Below are 20,000 nucleotides of genomic sequence, written 5' to 3'. Positions count from 1 at the left end.
TGAAAGCGTCAAACCAACAGTACATAAATGTGAAATTGTAGACAATTAAACAGGGCCACCGTCCGTGAGTTGGCATCTCATCTTGGAAGACATTGTCTCAAAAACTTGGCGAGTGAGTCGAACTAGAAACGTGCTGGGAACTTTCTCTACTGCAGACCTGTATATCGAGCTGAGAACTTACCAGCCATCTGGTTCTTGGCAAGGCGTCTTTGTAAGTAGGACGTGTTCTGTAGTAGATTGGTTGTACAGAGGACGTGACCATTGATGGCACTCGGCACAAAGTATACGCCCATAAGAATGCTTAGTTCAAAAGACAAATTCCCCGACACTTTCTATAGTGTAGTATTTTGTTACAAAAGCATATAAAACTGTCGTGCCGTAGGAATTCGTCATGAATGAATGATGAAGTGTTTTTAGGCCAAAAGCAGATTATGGGATCAAGTATATTTAACGTTTCGCCCAGCAGGGCTTCAGAAATAACAGTGGACAAACATCTGACTCCTTATATGGCAAAGCTGATGAAAGCTGGAGATGAGACCATCATCCCTGGTTTGTATGTAGTGTTGTCTGTGTTTGGAAAAGGGGACGGTAGAAGTGCAACAATTACTTCTGTATCATAATGATTAATGGATTAATATCCATTAGCCGACTTTCATGTTTCTGGTACAAAGGACTTCTACTCCATACCAATGCAGCACCTGCAACCTAATCTAGCTCATCATACCCTGGGTACCGCTTAATTGTAGCCGAAGTAAGGACTTCCTTTAATCCCACGAATGCACTTTGTCATTCTCCTGAACATTCAGACTTATGTGGTCTGCCATCAGGTCAGATAAAGTAGTTACCATCGCGTAATTACCCACTTTTTCAGGCCATTCAGTATTGGGAATGTCGCTTCTTCTCTTGAGCTCATCAGGTGGTCCATGTACAAAAGCCTTGGCATTGTGACCTTATCCTCCTGCAAGCTTCCAGTGAGGTTGGCTTCATTTATATAAGAGAACATTCATATCTTATCAAAGTGCTCCTCCTACATCTTGTAGATCACCAGATCATCCACATACCTCACCCTCGTACCGTCTTCCTTCAACAAAACTATGTACGGCAAGTCTCACGGACTAGATTCAAGTGTCAATAAACCGTCCTTCATTATTTAGAATTATGACAAAAGAAACAATATAGATTTAATATATCTAGACTTTGCAAAAGCTTTTGATACCGTCCCACACGAAAGACTACTTACTAAATTAGCTTTACACGGAATAAGTGGTAGCCTATTAAGTTGGACTAGTAATTGGTTGAATGGTCGAAAATAAAGATTTGTTTTAAATGGAAAAACTTCTAGATGGGAAAATGTTACAAGTGGAGTTCCTCAGGGTTCCGTTCTTGGGCCACTTCTATTCATAGTATATATAAATGATATAGACCATGGACTAAGATATACTGTTTCCAAATTTGCTGATGATACAAAACTGTGCGGAATGGCAAATGATCACTTAAATCAATTAGATATTCAAGAAGATTTAGATAAATTACAGCAATGGTCTGAAAAGTGGCTAATGAAATTTAACACAAGTAAATGCAAGGTAATGCACATAGGTAAAAACAACAATAAGTACGATTACAAGTTATTTGGAAATTCGTTAGCAAAAGTGGATAATGAAAAAGATCTCGGCGTAATTATCAGTATCGACCTCAAATCATCCAAGCAGTGTATTTCAGCCTCTGAGAAAGCAAATAAGATTCTAGGACTGATTGCGCGATCTTTTGATTTCAAAAGTCCATCACTCATTAACAAGCTATATAAATCGTTAGTTCGTCCACATTTGGAATATGCTGTTTCTGTATGGTCACCGAATCTCATTAAAGACATTGACAGACTGGAAAAAGTACAACGGCGAGCCACAAAACTGATTCCAAATATCAAAAATAAATCATACGAAAATCGACTAAAACATATGAATCTGTTTTCCCTAAAAAAGCGTAGACTCAGAGGTGACTTGATACAGGTCTTTAAGATTCTAAAGGGAATTGACAACATCAAAAGTGACAAAATTTTCACATTGAATGAGAATCAGACAAGAAACAAGGGTCTCAAACTATCCGGAAATAGATTCAATTTGGAAGTAGGTAGAAACAACTTTGCCAACCGTGTAGTTAATGAATGGAATAAACTTCCTGCACAGGTAGTGCAATGTAGTTCAGTTCGAAGCTTTAAGACTCGTTTAGATATACACCTAAGCAAGATGCTGTAATGATTATAATTTATGTTATATTATTTGTTTTTGCTTTGTTATCATTCGTCTGTTTGATTTTCATTTATTATTAGTTATGTGTCAATTCATTATTATTTACTGTTTACCTGTTTGTTTGTTATTCAACTATACCTATGCATTTATTTATGTATTTTGTTTGTTGCATACATTATTATAGTTTTTTTATAATTATTATTTTATTATTATTATGATTTTTTTTCGCATCCGACCTAGATATGGACCAAAAGGTCTCCTGTCGGTATGCTCCGCCTTTGTAATCCTTTGTAATCCTTTGAACTCTTGCCGCTTAAACTTCCGCTGTTTTGGCGACTTGTCATCGGGTCGTGGTTCCCCTCACTTTGTTTTCTCTCATAATACGTTATGCTTTCACACTAAAGCCCACCACCGCTTGCTTGACACAATTACGCAGGACTGACTGACTTTGCTGATAGGTCATCCTCCTCGATATCTGACATCATGAGAGAAGTCATGATTCGCTAAGAATTCAGTTTGGATTTTCTTAATGGCAACTGTAACCTCTGTGGTCGTCCCTATCAATTTTCTCCTTTGAACTTATGTAACATTTTGCTATCTGCACACCTCATTATCTACTTCCTATATGAAGTGGAGAACAGATGATTTCGTTTCCTTAATTTCCTTGACAGAAAACACTCTTGGCTATGCGGAAGATAGGCTGGGGTAAATACCCGGCTTATATCAGAAAATTGGATTACCGTCCTAAAAGCTTAATCAGATATTTTAATTCATTTGACTCTTATTTTCTGGATGTATCATATGATAAATACTTAATATTTCCATTAAGGATAAACTACTTACTTCTTACGCTGTAGCCTATTTTCCCATTCTCTGCGTCTCCTATCTCTATCACAACTTCCCTGCATTTCTTTGGCATTGCAATTTGGGTTCGTACCTTTTACTGGTCGTCTGTGAAGCGAATCTTCCAATTTGCTTGTCAACATGACTATACTTTTATCTCCTTTCTCCTTATATCTGAGCCTGTGGCTTCCCCTCCGTCCCCTTGCCGTCCTGCTCGGTGTAATTTGACGTTTTAGGGCTAATAGGATGTATATAGTGTTCGCTCACCCAACTGTCAGCTGTTCTCGTTTCGTCATGTCCATTTCACCCATCTCTCCTTCCGTTATATCCTTCGACTCCAGGCATCTACATCTGTTGGACTCATAAAATAACCCACATATGTCGATTTCTTCTGCCTCATCTATTTTCTTCTCTTCGTTTTGGGGCTCATTTCTTCTGCTTTCTGTTTCGTCGTCGCGCTCTTCCCTTCGATATAATCTGCGTGCATACCCTCAGTTTCGGGTTCTCGGCAGCTTGGTCTAGCATCTTTCTCTCAGTCACAAGGGAGGGTCACCAATAAACCTTCACCAACATCGTTTCATAGGATTATGTTCAACCCAATATCTGACACCTCCGATCCTCCTTCTGTGGAACATCTTCTGTTACGTTCTATTTTGAATTATATTCTGGCTAACGGAACTCTTAGATTCTCTGTTACTCCTTTCATCAATATCCTATCACCCATCTGCACTTCCTCAATATCTGATACTGTCCCTGGACACATCAGCGTTTGAAATATATCGGTGTCCCCCAACACTCACAACTGCTCCTTGTACCGGTATCTCTAAACACTCACAACTACTTCCTGTTTATCTTCTAATGATGTGATTCTTTTTATTACTTTAGGATCCAGTTTGTCGCTCACTTCTATTCTGATTACATTCCTTGGACTAGTATATTTTCCGAAGCTAAACATATAACATCTGCCAGGCGAGTACTGGCAGCATCTGACCTATTCTCATTCTCACAAGTTATATCAATGGCAGTCTAAACGACTTCTACATTATAAATGCTGTTGTTATCTGGCTTTTCCACGTTTCTTCAGCTTACATCACACCTACCAAAACTATGCTGTCTACTACACTCGAATGAATAATGGTTTGTCTCCCAGTATTTAAAATACACAATATGCATGTTCTCTTGAATCGCTAACCACCCCCGTGACTTCTCTTTCCATGCATATCTAATACCTCGACATTACCTGCCACCCCATGCTTAATCCCATCTACCGCGATTGATCTACACCCTTACCCACCATTGGTGTCCAGCAATAAACTGCTGTAATAAAATAACTTACTTGTTGGGACAAATCTTATGATTGAATATTACTTTCATGATAGGATTTACTGAAGTCCTTGGCTAGCCCGTGCTTGTAATTAGTATGAGGTTGCTGTTGTCTTTTTTGTTACAGGAAAGTACCGCCTAAAATATTCTGGAGCCACTTTGTGATTTCTTCTGCACTCATTAATTTGACCGTTTAGTTTTCCGATCAAACGCCATATACACTGAAACCCCCTCTACCGTTAAAGCTGTCTGAACTAAAATTTCTCACTTAGATCCCCTGATATGAATAAAATGATCCAGTGTTTAATACAGAGTTTTGAATATGCTTATGTTGAATATAATTTTGATGCAAACTTTGTGGATTGCTGCTGTACTCTTCTAATTTGTCAGTGACTTTAATCATATTCGAGAACCAAACGTAAACACATTTCACGAGAAAGTGGGCCAATGATGAAAGTTGGACTTTTGAAGTAAAATAAGGGCACCACCAAATCCAGTGCATTCACTGAGACCGAAACAATGCTAAGATGTTTTAAAAATCGTTATCGATATATACATTAAGATATTTTTTATTTTTCAATTTTATAATTTTTCCAAACATCTTGGAATCGTACTTAGTAATGTTTTTACCGGTGTGTATAGCTTTACATTTGCGATCAATTCCATTAGCCACTATTAGGACCATAACTCTAGGTTGCCTAATGGTCCTTAAATATCAAGTTGTTTTCATTGATCATTTGTTACTTTACACACCTTAGTATCATAAGCTAATTTCAAGATAGCACATTCAAATCTAAGTCATGAATAATCATTTCAAGTCTGTTTTCACAAAAGAGAAGGTACAATATTGGGACAAAGGAAGCAACGCGCGATCTCCCCCCATGAGCGAAAAAACAATAACACAAAAAACAAACAAACAATGGAGCAATTAACAAACCTTGATATTAGGAAATCGCACAGCCCTGACGAAATTGCAAAGTGGATACTAAAGGAATGCAAGGAAGAACTAATGAACAAAATACATAGCATGATAAATTACTCACTTAAAGAAGGAAAAATATCAAAATACTGGAAAATGCCAAAATTGTGTCAATGTGTAAAGGAAGAAATAAGAAAGAACCAACTAATTACAGACCGGTCTCACTAACAAGCATTGTAGCCAAAATTTGTAAGAAAATGATCAAGAATAGATGGACAAGACACGTGGAAGAAAATAATATAATAAACCCAAGTCAATTTTGGTTCAGACAGAGATCATGTACCACAAATCTAATCTGTTTTTACTCAAGACTAATAGACAAAATACAAGAAAGGGATGGATGGGCTAATTGTGCTTTCTTGGACTTACCAAAAACCTTCGACAAGGTAAAAAAAAAAAGAAAAAAAAAAAAAAAAAAAAAAAAAATATATATAATATATATATATATATATATAATATTAATAATAAAATAAGAATAAATAAAAAAAATAATAAAAAATAGATAAATAAAAGATAATAAAAACAAATAAATAAATAAATAAATAAATAAATAAATAAATAAATAGATAAATAAATAAATAAATAAATAAATAAATAAATAAATAAATAAATAAATAAATAAATAAATAAATAAGTAAATAAATAAATAAGTAAATAAATAAATAAAATGGAAGACAGAGGAGGGATACAAGGCGACCTACTAAATTGGATGGAGGACTTCCTGAATGGTAGAAAGGTGAGAGTAGTACTCGGATAGAAATATTCATGTTAGAAGGAGATTAGTGGAGTTTCGCAGGGATCTGTATTAGATCTAAAAATGTTCGCTACTTATGTGAATGAATTCGGTGATGTGAAATGTTACATGAGCTTCTTTGCAGACGATGCTAAATTGGTGAGGAAAGTAAAAACTAAAACAGATTGCGAATCACTACAGGGAGATTTAAACAAGGTTTGGAAATGCAGTCAGAAATGAGATCTATACTTGAACATTAAGAGGTGTAGCATAATGGAGTTTGGAAAAATAAAAATAGAATATCAGGACAATATAAAATTGGAACTAAGGAGGTAAAGAAAGAAATTATATATATATAAAAAAAAAATCATACTAATAAGGCCTAGACTGGAAAAGGAGGCGACATTATGGTCACCCAGTACCAAAAAGAATATAAAGAAAATTGAAAGAATCCAGATAGCAACCCCAAAAATGGCTCCAGCACTTTCAAACTTGTCATATGAAAAGAGACTGATTAAACTAAAGTTACCAACTTTGGAGCACATGAATGATGTTGTGATGCATGAGATGGAATGGGCGGGGGGATGGGGGGTGAGGTAGTATATGTGAGCAAATTTTGACGCAGCCCGAAGGGATTTCTCGCCGTCTTCTCCTTTATGCATAGGGGAACGGAGACGGGGGTCACCGATTTAATGAAGCGGCCTTGCTGTGGATATGCTGTGTCTTGGGACACTGCTTCTGACCCAGGGCACTGGAAAAGGTGCAGGAATGACCCGTCATCCGGGAGATGCTAAGATAAGAGGGAGGGTGGAGGGGTGTGGAGTGTATTCAGGGATGGAATGGGTGGGAATGATTTTATTCCTTTTTCTTTTTGGCTACCTCCCTTGTAAGGGGGAAAAAGCCTTGGTATATGTATGTATGTATTTTCCCTTTATCATCTGTTATGTTTTTAGTCATAGTTAGAGTATCTATTTAACTTAAAAACCTATTGACTCTCACTCTATTTTATTACCCGAAAACTATGGAATGTTACACTGTGAGGTGACAATTTCATGACATAACACCCCCGTGGCCATACTTTCAGTTATTAATGTTGATTTAAATCAACTGCATTTTTTGTGGTCGTCCTCATACGTACGGCGCGCCCTCACACGTACATCAACCTCGTCTTGTGTCCCCTCTCGTTCACTCCTCGTGGCTGAATCCTTGTATCAGCGTGCGCGGTTTCTTGTAGCTCGTCCCCTCGTAGTTAGGATGTACTACGTATTCTGTAGTTTGATGTACCCGTCTCTTCACACACTTGCACTAAATCCTTTAGATGTAGTACTGTTTAATAGTGTTGGTTCCATCCCACCGTTGGCACCACTCTTTTGCTGTCATTCTTTTATGCTTTTACTTTCGTATGTCTCTCACTCTCTACTTTCTCCAGTCTTTCAAAAATGTTATTCATTATTCACACTTTTAGTCGGTAGGCTCCATAGTAAGAGGCTCGGAGATGAGGCTCATAGATAATGGTAGACAAGTGAGTAGATAGAGGGGCTGGTGGCGAGAATTTAAGTTTTATGAGTTGGATATTTGATATACAAGAGTTCGTAGGCGAAGGAATTGCAAAACCTCACTCCTCGCATAAAAAGTTTACAAACAGCCTCTGGGGACCCGATTTCATTGCAGTATTATGCTAATGTAACAGTATGTAAACTAAGTCAGCGGTGAATTGATCTCGAGATTGCTTGACTAAACAGTATTTCTTTAGAGTTTGTAATAGCCTTTCTGATTGGAGGATGGGAGTAAAGTCACACCCTCAGGGAGGTAATTAGATGTAAAAGTAATGATCATTGAATTATGGAAATCATGACGTCAATGCGAATTGACCTAACGGATAAATTGGGGATTCCACATGGGAGTCCCTTGGTGTAGCTCACATAACCAAGTGTATATATTCGGGAAGAAAAGAGAGATAATTTTAACTGCATTTAATGCCCCTCTCGTAGACAGAGTAACATTAACAGACTTCCTACAGAAGAATATTGTGAATGACTATTATACATAAAGACAGTGGTGAAAAGAAAGTAGAAAGTGAGAGACGAAATACAAAATAATAGACAAAAGAAAGGGGACCATAGAAAGGAACAGTAGACGGAGTAACAGCGGTGGTAAGAGTGGTAGCAACTAGGGACGGAACGGACGAAAATTCCCAGATGAAGAAAACAACTTGGGAGTTAATAGGTTTCTCAGTTTCATTGACATTTTGATCGTCACGAAAAACATAACAGATGATAAAATGAAAATAGAAAATTTAAAAGAAAATGTAGATCCTAAGAAGGGTAGAGCTAGGTCTATGATAAATTTCCAGCAAATGGAAGATATAACTAATATGAAACTTATAAGAAGACATTCATTAAACAATTTAAGTCAAAGTGTGATCAGGATCCTATCAAGTCTTTGGTTAGAATAAAACAGAAGGTAAAAACAAGTGAATCTGACACAAAATATTTAGCAAAATTAAACAGATGGTCTAAGGACATGAATTCAATGTGGAAGCATTCAGATTGGATAGAAAGATCTAGTAACAAAATTAAAATTTCTCAGGATACCAAATTAGTTGCATTTGCATTGTTGATCAATAGCTTCGACGAAATAAAGGCAGAAAAGCTATATAAAGATCTTAAACAAACAATGGATTTAGGGGAGATAGAATATCTTCTTCAAGGTTATAGTAAAATTAAAGCAATTAGTCCATATGTGATGGAAGTGGGAATGCAACAACAGAAAGAAACTAGGACCTCTATAAGTGGGGGCATAAAGCAGAAGAGGGTAGAGCTAGGCTTATAATAAATTTCTAGCAAATGGAAAATACTAACTAATATGAAGCTTATAAGAAGGCATTCATTAAACAATTTAAGTCAAAGTGTTATCGGAATCCTATCAGGTCTTTGGTTAGAATAACAGAAAAAGTAAAAAACAAGTGAATCTGCCGCAAAATATTCAGTAAAATTAAACAGATGCTCTAAGGACATCAATTCTATATTGAAGCAATTCAGATTGGATAGAAAGATTTAGTATAAAATAAAAGTTTCTCAGGATACCAAATTAGTTGCATTTGCATTGTTGATCAACAGCTTCGACGAAATAAAGGCAGAAATGCTATAAAAGATCTTAAACAAACAATGGATTTAGGGGAGATAGATTACCTTCTTCAAGGTTATAGTAAAACTAAAGCAATTAGTCCATATGTGATGGAAGTGGAAATGCAACAACAGAAAGAAACTAGGAACTCTATAAGTGATTACAGAAACAGAGGATCTGAACATAGAGTTGGAAGCACACCAAGGAATGATAGAATTGAATGTTAAAATTGTTATACCTGGGGGCATAAAGCACAAGAGTGTTATTATGAAACCATTTGTAGAAACTACAAATAAGTGGTCATGATAAATACCATTGTAGAAGCCCACCTTGCTGTTTGTATCGTCACAGGATAGGACACAGAACACAGGAGAGTAGAACATAGCCAAATTTTCGTATTCATCCAGGAATAAGACGAAAACCCCCAGACACAAAATGAAACAACACTACAAAGCTACCCATAGAACTGCACAGAAACGGTATTGTGTTAGGGAGAAGAGTAATAGAAGGATGAAAGAAAACACCTACATCAAAGACAGTTATAAAATTACTATAACAATTGGAAGAACTTCTGTGGGACTACTCATTGAGGGTACAGTGTTCAATAAACCTATTGAAATATTTATTGATACAGGATTTGTAGTTAATATGATAACTAGTAAATTTTCAAACCAGTTGAAACCAGGAGAAAAAATCTTGAAACCAATCTAATACTCATTGCAAAGAGTAACAGGAAGTCATTTGATAACATTAGGTAAGGTTGAATTAGAGGTTATCTTATATACTCGTAAAAATGAGCATTTGCACATTCCAGTGATAGTTGTAGAAGAATATTTTCCCGAGAGATTTATTGATAGAATGTGCAACTATGAGAAAAAGAGCATGGTTATATGTCCTCCTGAGGTAGGGATCTTTGTGAAATCATAGTTAATCCCATTTTTAAATAAACCAGATATAGAGCCAGTATTTGTGATAAGATCCAGTTATAGTAATCAAAGAATTTCTTGAAATAGATAGGGAAGATAACAATGCTTGGTAAGATAGCGGGCAGAGTGGTCCAGACCAAAGTCTTGTATAGTGGACCCAACTCAGATGTTAAGAACCTAGTAGAAATATTACTGAGGAGGTGGAATCACCAATCTGTTCAATTGAGGAAGAAACAGACTTTGGAGAGAAATACAAGAATACACTAGAACCAACTAGTTGTTCTAAGTTGGATGAAAGCTTAGTTGCTTTGCCCTTGAAGCACAATAAAGCAATTGCTTTGCTGGGGGACGCTTTGGGCAAAAGAATTGTTTTAAAACATTATATAAAATTAACACTAGGGATTCAACCTATTTATATACCTGCCTACAGATTACCATATCCCAAAGTAGCCATTGTCGATAAATTGATCACTAAAATGTTATTGCAGGATGTTATTGAACATAATAAGATTGAGTGGAACTTCCCTCTGATTCTGGTGTCAAAACCAGATGATACCATGCGGCCAGTTATTGATTATAGGGAATTGAATAAACAAACCATACCTGACCGATTACCGTTACCGTTAATAGGGGAAACTCTTAGAACTTTGGGAACTCAAAAGAGGTATTTTAGCACTATGGATGTCAGTTTGCTCTTTGGCAGATCGAGTTACATAAAGATTCACGAGAGTTCACAGGCTTTTCTACTCCAATAGGACACTATGAGTTCAAACAAATGCCATTTGGGTTATGTAATAGTCCATTAACTTACATGAGATTAATGAATACAGTTCTAGATGGGTCGATAAAAAACATTGGCAGTGTATTTCTACATGATATTTTAATAGTTTCTCAAAGAGCGGTTGAGCACTTTAAACAATTAGATTTGGTATTTCTAAAGCTAGTTGAAACAGGATTGAAAGTGAAACTTGAGAAATATAATTTTTTGCAGGACAGGGTTATTTATTTGGAACATAAGTAGACAGGCATGGACTTAGTACAGTAAATTCAAAGGCTGAAGCAGTAAAAAATTATCCATTTCCAAACAATGTAGAAAAAGTTAGAAGTTTCTTGGGATTAATAGGATATTATAGGAAATTTATCCAAGGATATGCAGATATAGCTAATCCATTAAATTCTTTGTTGAGGAAATACTCAAAGTTCATTTGGGAAACCTGGACAACAGCAATCTTTTGACAAGTTGAAAGACAAACTTACGATTTCTCCAGTTTTAATAATTCCAGACTATGATAAAGATTTCATTCTTTGTACTGATGCCTCTGACATAGGGTTAGAAGGCATGCTTATGCAAGAGAGAAATGGTACATTGAAACCGATAGCTTACACATCTAGACTTTGTAATAATGCAAAGGGAAACTTCTCTATAATAAAAAAAAAAAAAAATCCTTAGCAGTGATATCTAATCAGAGTGTTGACTGATCATACATTTATTCATAACTTATCTAAGCATAAGAAACTTAGGGACAGACTAGGCAAGTGGTTTGCTATACTTCAATGTTATGAGGTTAAGTTTGAATATATTCCGGGTAGAAAGAATGTTGCAGCAGATGCACTATCTAAAGATATTAGCCAACCATCGACAGGTTTGATCAATTATGTCTGTAGTATAGATGAGCTAGTAACCTTAAATGAGAAACCGATGGTAATGGAACAAAGAAAAAATAAGACTTGGGGAACAGTAGACCAAAATTTGATGAACCAAAGAGGTAATACCCCAAAACTAACAAAAGGGTATAAGATAGAAAAATTTCATTTGGTTAATAGAATTTTATATAGAAAAACAGTAGTATGTGGGAAAGATGTTTCTTGGGGCCCAGTGAATCAGTTGTTAATACCACAAATTCTTGTACAAGAGGAACTGAAGTTACTTGATGATAGTGATTGTAGTTCACATCCAGGAAAAGATCAAACTTACAGACAAACACTACTTAAATACTTTTGGCCAGGCATGAAGAAAGATATATATGATTATGTAGAAAATTGTTTGAATTATGCTAAGGTGAAAAGAAATACACATAAACCTGCTCCTATGTTATCATATCCCATTCCGCAGAAACCTTGGGAAAGAGTTCATATAGATACATTGGAGTTACCTATGTCTGAAAATGGATATATAAATGTATTTGTTGCTATTGATTATCTTTTAAGATTTTATATTTTATAACCCATTTCAAATAGGAAAGCCAAAACCTATGATCAGATAATCTGTAATTTCACTACACCTAAGATCATAGTTTCATATATATATATATATATATATATATATATATATAACTTATACACTACATAAATATATCTATATACCCACACACACACACACACACACACACACACACACACACACACACACACACACACACACACACACACACACACACACACACACACACACACACACACACACACACACACACACACACACACACACACACACACACACACACACACACACACACACATATATATATATATATGTATATATATATATATACATATGTATATATATGCATATATATATATATATATATATATATTACAAAGAAAACAAAGGCGGAGCATACCAACATGAGACTTTTGAGCCATAACTAGGTCAAATGCGGAAAAAAATATAATGATGATAAATAAATTAAAGAAAATATATAAAAGTTTTAATGATATAGATAATGATAGATAAAACAAATAAATGCATAGTTGTAGTTAAATAATAAACAAAAAGATAAATAGTAAATAATAGTAAATTCACAGATAACTAATAATAAATAAAAATCAAACAAATAACAATAAACAAACAAACAATAATAAACAAATAAACAAATAATATAAAATAAATGACATTTATTACAGCTTCTTGCTTAGCTTTTTATCTAAACGAATCTTAAAGTTTCGAACTGAACTACATTGCACTGCCTCCGCAGGAAGTTTGTTCCATTAATTTACTACACGGTTGACGAAGTTGTTTCTATCCACTTCCAAATTAAATCTATTTCCTGACAGTTTGAGACCATTATTTTTTTTTATAGGATTCTTATTAAGTGTGAACATTTTGTCACTTTTGATGTTGTCAATTCCCTTTAGAATCTTAAAGACCTGTATCAAATCACCTCCGAGTCTACCTTCTTTTTGGGAAAACAGATTCATAAGTCTTAGTCGATTTTCGTGTGATTTATTTTTATATAAGTATATATGTGTACACACACACACACACACACACACACACACACACACACACACACACACACACACACACACACACACACACACACACACACACACACACACACATATATATATATATATATATATATATATATATATATATATATATATATATGCAAAGTAGACCACTTGGAAAAAGAAACTAACGAAGCAGAGCGCTTTCGTATATTACATCTTCAGTGCAACAAGTTGTCACTTGTTGCACTGAAGATGTAATATACGAAAGCGCTCTGCTTCGTTAGTTTCTTTTTCCAAGTGGTCTACTTTGCATACCTTTTCCTTTTTTTTAATGCAAGGACCCTTCTAGGCATGCCAGTGATTAATTCACGAAAATCACCTTGAGGAATTTCTTGCCATGTTCCCCGTAGTAATCCTAAGAGTTTGAGCTTTGAAGATGGCTTCCTATTCTTTTTGCGAAGTTGTCAGTCTAATATAACCCAGAGGTAGGGTTCATATCCGGAGACTAATATGACCATGGAAGTTTCCTGATCCAATTATGTCTCAATCAATTTTGTGTTGCTTGAGCAGTGTGACAAGGAGCTCCATCTTCCATAAATAGGAAGACATTTTTACTCATTCTATCACTGGAGAATATTGAGATGGGTCCTTCCTTTAATATAGAAAAATATTTGCCCGAATTGATGTTCCCTTGACACTCCACAAGCTCTGATCGACCATCACTCCAATCTGCACCCCACACCATTATTAAAAGGCCCCCATATTTCACTGCTGGCTACTGTCTTTTGAGATAAAACTCTTGACAACAGAGTCTCCAGACCCATACTCTTCCACTGTCAGAAAATAATACGAATCGTGACGCATCAGTGAAATAACAGTGCTCCAAAAGGCCACAGGTCTCTCTATCATCTCAACAGCCCAATCCATTCTGTGCTTGATATTGGCTGGATAAAGGAGGGATTTTCTTCTTCCAGCTTTGCCATAGTAACCCAGCTTGTGGAGATACCTGACAGCTGTTCTGGGACTGATATCAGCGTGTGCTGCTATGTCAGAGGCGTTGCAATGTGGATCCCCTTCGACATTTCTTTTTACAAGATGCAAGGGCCCGGGACGACCTGAATGAGATTTTGTGCCCTTCTTACCCTCTCTGATAAATTGTTCGATCACTCTATTAACAGTAGAGAGGGGTATTGACAGATTTTCAGATATTTTGCGTTTACTAAGTCCACCTTCATCTTGACCCATAATACGACCTCGCTGAAATTCAGATAGGTCTACTGCTCCTTTGGTTTGTGGCATGCTTGATTAATCTTGTATGTAATCTGAAACACAAATCTACTTAAATATAACATATTAGGTAAATTTGAATAGCATTAAGCATTAAATAAGAGCAGAATGCATTTTTCTTTATGTTGATTCAGTTCTGTCATATCTGTGTATACATACATATATATATACATATATATATATATATATATATATATATATGTATATATATATATATTTCTAAACAGAAATGTAGTAGCACATTTGTAAATGACACACAGGAAACCCACAGTCGGAGAAAATAAACTTCGAATAAAAAAGAATCCTATATTTCGGCTATCAACTGTAGCCCTCTTCAGGAATCCTATATTTCGGCTATCACCTGCAGCCCTCTTCAGGAAAGTTTATTTCCTCCGACTGTGGGTTACCTGTGTGTCATATATATATATATATATATATATATATATATATATATATATATAATGGATAGATTATCCATTTATATATATATATATATATATATATATATATATATATATATATATATATATATATATATGATGGTAGTCCGTCGATTACGACGATGACAGCTTCTTCTCAGGTTTTCTGGCGGGGAGGTTCGTCAACCCCTGTTATGGGTTCGGAGGTGGCTTATGAGGCCAATTCTCGAACGGCAGACGCGAGGGCAGTGGGGGCAGGGGAAATGTTTATTGCTTGGAGACTGTGATGACGTGGCCTTGCGCCTCGCTCCTGCCTTCCTGGCGTTTTCCCTGCGTTGGTCCTCAAAAACGGTCTGGGCCTGCAGGGTGATGGAACGCCACTGAGGTCTGTCCAAAGCTTCAGTTTCAAGCTTTTTTGGTGGAATGTTAGTATGGGTGAGGTGTGTCTTCACGCAGTCTTTAATGCGCTTGCGTGGTCTACCTGTGTTTCTTTTGCCTGAGCTAAGTTCTCCATACAAGAGTTGTTTGGGGAGGCGGTGGTCATCCATTCGAATGACATGTCCCACCCATCGGAGCTGACTTTTGAGGATCATGGCCTCGATGCCAGTCATCTCTGCACGGTCGAGCACCTCCAGGTTTGTGACTCGGTTTTGCCATTTGATATTTAAAATGGATCTTAAGCTGCGCATGTGAAAGCGCTCTAGCTGCTTCAGGTGTCGTCTGTACAGGGTCCATGACTCACAGCCATAAAGAAGGCTGGTAAGGACCACAGCCCTGTACACTTTCAGTTTGGTAGAAAGTCTGACGTTTCGCTGGTTCAGGACTCGTGTTCTGAGCCGGCCTAGTGCTTGGCTGGCTTTGCAGATTCTGGCACTGATTTCTTTGTCCAGGCTACCGTCGTTGCTAATAGTGCTGCCGAGATATTTGAACTCCTTTTTCATTTTTCAGTTGAGTTCCCTCGATGGAAATGGAGGGAGGCTGGGAGGTAGAGGTGGGTGCTGGTTGGAAAAGCACCTCTGTCTTTCCAAGGCTGATGGTAAGGCCAAGGAGGCGGGCAACCTCAGCCAACTTATCGACGATTAGCTGTAGGTCAGATTCCTTGTGGGCCATGAAGGCACAGTCATCAGCAAAAAGTGCCTCAAGAATGAGTTTCTTCGTGGTCTTAGTCTTTGCGTTCAGTCGACGAAGATCGAACACAGAACCTTCAGATCTGAATCGCAGATATACTCCAAGGTCCAGGTCCCTAAAAGCATGGTTGAGCACACAGGTGAAGAACAGATTAAAGAGGATCGGGGCCAGGGCGCATCCCTGTTTGACGCCATTGCTGATGTTGAAGGGCTCCGACACCTCTCCACCTGACAGCACCTGCCCGGTCATGTCGTCATGGAATTGTCTAATAAGATTGACGAATTTTTCTGGGCATCCGAGCTTTGACAGAATGACCCAGAGGACCTCCCTGTTCACTGTGTCGAATGCCTTGGTGAGGTCAATAAAGACTGCGTACAAGTCCATGTTTTGTTCAATGCATTTCTCTTGCACTTGGCGCATGACAAAGATCATGTCAGCCGTACTGCGGTTTGGTCGAAATCCGCATTGTGCTTCTAGCAGGTTGTCTTCAGAGACATGGATAACGAGACGGTTGACCATGACTCTTGCCAGAATTTTCCCCTCAATGGGGAGATGAGAGATACCTCTATAATTTCCACAGTCTGTCTTACTGCCCTTGTTCTTGAAGAGAGAGATGACGGTGGCCTTTCTGAGTTCTTTGGGTATCTCTTCATCTTCCCAGATGTTGGAAAGGAGGGAGAAGAAGGATTTCAGGGCAACGGGTCCAACTGACTTAAAGATTTCAGCTGGGATCTCATCCATGCCAGGGGCCTTGCCTGAATTGGTTTGGCTAATGGTCTTCATAACTTCTTCCATCGTTGGTGGAAGGTCGAGGCAGTGGACTGTGGGTTTCTGGGTGATGAGGTTGAGGGCATGAGATTCTACTGTTGATGGCCGGTTAAGAAGAGTGCAGAAATGCTTCCTCCATCGCGCGTTGATGCTACTCTTCTCTTTCAGTAGGGTGGAGCCGTCTACCGTCAAGAGAGGAGCGGTACACGGCTTAATGGGTCGATAGACCTCCTTTATGGCACTGTAGAACATTTTGGAGTTCTGGGTGTCAGCGTATCTTTGGACCTCCTCTGCCTTGTCCTCCCACCACTTGTCCTGCATCTTTCGGAGCGTTGTCTGGGCCTGTCTCTGGAGGTGCTTAAAGCGATCATGCTTGGAGGTGGAGGAAGGGTCGTTCTGCCATTCAATAAAGGCCTTTTGTCTGTTGTCGAGGAGTGACTTTATGGTCTTATCATTCTCATCAAACCAGTCTTGATGGATTATCTTCCTGGGACCAATAGTGGCCCTGGCTGACTCCGTCACCAGAGACTTGAACTGCTCCCATTGTTGTGTCGGGCAGCTAGTCAAGGGCCCGTGAGCAATTAGTCGGTCGTCCAGGTCATCCGCAAATTCATTACGTTGCTGGGAGTTCTTAAGTCGAGCGACGTTGTATGCTGGCTTGATGGTTTTCGGCATTTTACGGTGTGGTGGGATGATGTGCAGTGATAGGATGCATCTGACTAGACGATGGTCTGTCCAGCATTCTGCACCGCGCATTGCTCTTGTGATCTTCACATCGTGGATGTCTCTCTGGCAGCAGATGACGAAGTCAGTCAAATGCCACTGCCTAGATCTGGGATGTAACCAGGTCGTCTTATACTTGTCTGCCTGTCTAAACATGGTGTTCGTAATAGCGAGTTGGTTTTCAGCGCACATGTTCAGGAGCATTGGGCCGTTAGAGTTTAACTTTCCTATGCCGTGTAGTCCCAGCACACCATTCCAGTTGTTGTAATTCGCTCCAACTCTGGCGTTGAATTCGCCCAGCAGAAGGAGTTTGTCGCTAGGGGGGACGTCTTTCACTAAGGTGTTGATCTCTTCATAGAAGGCTTCTTTCGCTTCGTCGCTACTTGTAAGGGTGGGTGCGTAAGCGCTGATGATCGTGGCATGTCGGGAACGGTCAAGAGGGAAGCGAATCTTCATCAGCCGTTCGCTAATAGATGTTGGAAGGTCGGGTAACTGTTTGAGGAGTGAGGTTTTGATGGCAAGTCTTACTCCATGTATTCTGTCTTCGTCTTTGCTCTTGCCTTTCCAAAAGAAAGTGTAACCACCTTTCCGTTCTGCAACTGATCCCTCCTCAGGAAGTCTAGTTTCACTGAGGGCCGCCATGTCGATGCGGTAGCGGGCCAGTTCTCTTGCGACGAGGGCTGTTCTCCTCTCAGGCCTTGAGGAGTTTTCTCTATCCATGAGGGTGCGCACGTTCCATGTGCCAAGTATTAGGTTCTTTTTTCTTTGTTTTCGACCGCTTAAAGGGCAAACTGCCAGTCGCGGTATACTGCCCAGTTTATAAGGACAAGTTTTGGTTGGGACACCTTTTCTAGTCCCTTCCCTCGTATGAGGGTGAGCCGTACTACCCTAAAAAGGCTGCTCAGTCGCCTGGGGGAACACCGAACTCCACTGTTGTCCCGGGGTCAGAAGAAGAGCGACTATTGCCGCCAGGCCGCCTACGTGCAGGGTTCTGACTACAACTTCCAGTGGTCACCTCCACCTGTTGCTTCGCCCGTTCCCCATCGCCGCAGGGCTTTTGATGAAAGGATTGAGGGGGGATGGGGAGGAGAGGGTGCCACCTGAGAGGAAACACCAGTGCGGGAATGGTGTTAACTGGGAAAGTCGTTGCACAGGGGCAATCCCACTCTCTCGGCCTCGGTAACCAGGGTCCGGTGGTACGGAGACCGTCACAACCAGGGGCTCCTTTAGCTGCAGTGGATGACCACGACGCCTTCTGTGCCTTTCCGTGCTCTCAACGTTCCACGACGCCTGCAGTCGCCGCTCTAATGACCGTTGGAAAAACAAATTGACCTCTTCCGCTCATTCTGCCGACGGCAGTCTTCACATGCTAGGGTAGGCATACCCTCAATAACTCACCGGAGAGTTTCAAACCCAACCGGCTACCCTCACCTTGTTTAGCCCGTCTGCCAAAATGGTTACCGGGGTGTGGCCGCTGCGCATGCTACAGCTTCTAGGAGCCAAAAGTGAGATCTGGGTGTCAGGTGGGAACCAAGGTAGTCGGAGCTATCCCAAAGGGACATGGCAGCCCCTTCTACAGGTGGGAACCAAGGTAGTCGGAGCTATCCCAAAGGGACATGGCAGCCCCTTCTACAGAGATATTATCCCTACCTAAAACACCCCATGTATATATAAATATATATATATATATATATATACACATATATATATATATATATATATATATATATATATATATGCATATATATATATATATGTATATATATATGTATGTATATATATATATATGTATATACAAATATATATATATATATATATATATATATATATATATATATATGAAATAATTCCGACAGTTGTCCCCAGACTCGAACCGAGAGTTGCGCGATGGCAGATCATCGCTCTACCGACTATGCTACTGGGACTATAAGATTCTCCGACTTCGGGGTTAATCTAACTTCCGCAGGATTTGAGTCGACTGCTAACTGTCGTACTAATCTCGATTTTACGAAGAATCAAACCCACCTGTAGTTAGGGATTAAGCTGGTACGTATCCTTCATAGACTTTCGTCGTTGTAATACCTGAATAGAATCGCCAATGACGACGACGTCAATGAAATAATTCCGACAGTTGTGACCGGACTCGAACCGAGACTTGCGCGGTGGCAGATCGTCACTCAACCGACTATACTACTGAGACTATAAGATTCTCCGACTTCGGGGTTAATCTAACTCCCGCAGGATTTGAGTCGAGTGCTAACTACC

At 38.7% G+C, this 20,000-nt stretch overlaps 2 protein-coding genes across 3 annotated transcripts in view; one reads left to right on the top strand and one right to left on the bottom strand.

Moving 5' to 3' along the window:
- The window catches only part of LOC143041552 (uncharacterized), a 933,705-nt gene that overhangs the window by 152,531 nt on the left and 761,174 nt on the right, over nucleotides 1-20,000 (top strand). The window lies entirely within an intron of this gene.
- On the bottom strand, nucleotides 15,299-18,455 carry LOC143041683 (uncharacterized). Its single transcript, XM_076213689.1, has 2 exons — nucleotides 16,131-18,455; nucleotides 15,299-15,526 (listed from the first exon to the last, which is right to left on the bottom strand). Exons 1-2 carry the CDS (start codon nucleotides 18,453-18,455, stop codon nucleotides 15,299-15,301), a joined length of 2,553 nt encoding a protein of 850 aa, XP_076069804.1.

Source organism: Oratosquilla oratoria, chromosome 31, assembly GCF_046742065.1.
Source record: "Oratosquilla oratoria isolate Oo_2021 chromosome 31, ASM4674206v1, whole genome shotgun sequence".
Taxonomy (NCBI): Eukaryota; Metazoa; Arthropoda; class Malacostraca; order Stomatopoda; family Squillidae; genus Oratosquilla; species Oratosquilla oratoria.
Note: the sequence above shows the minus strand (reverse complement) of the source record. Positions and strands in the feature narration are given on the sequence as shown.

Coding starts and splice junctions, on each gene's coding strand:
- LOC143041683 (XM_076213689.1), bottom strand. CDS start 18,455: ATGGATAGAGAAAACTCCTCAAGGCCTGAGAGGAGAACAGCCCTCGTC. Junction 15,527..16,130: donor TCAGCCTTGGAAAGACAGAG/GTGCTTTTCCAA, acceptor CCACCAAAAAAG/CTTGAAACTGAAGCTTTGGA.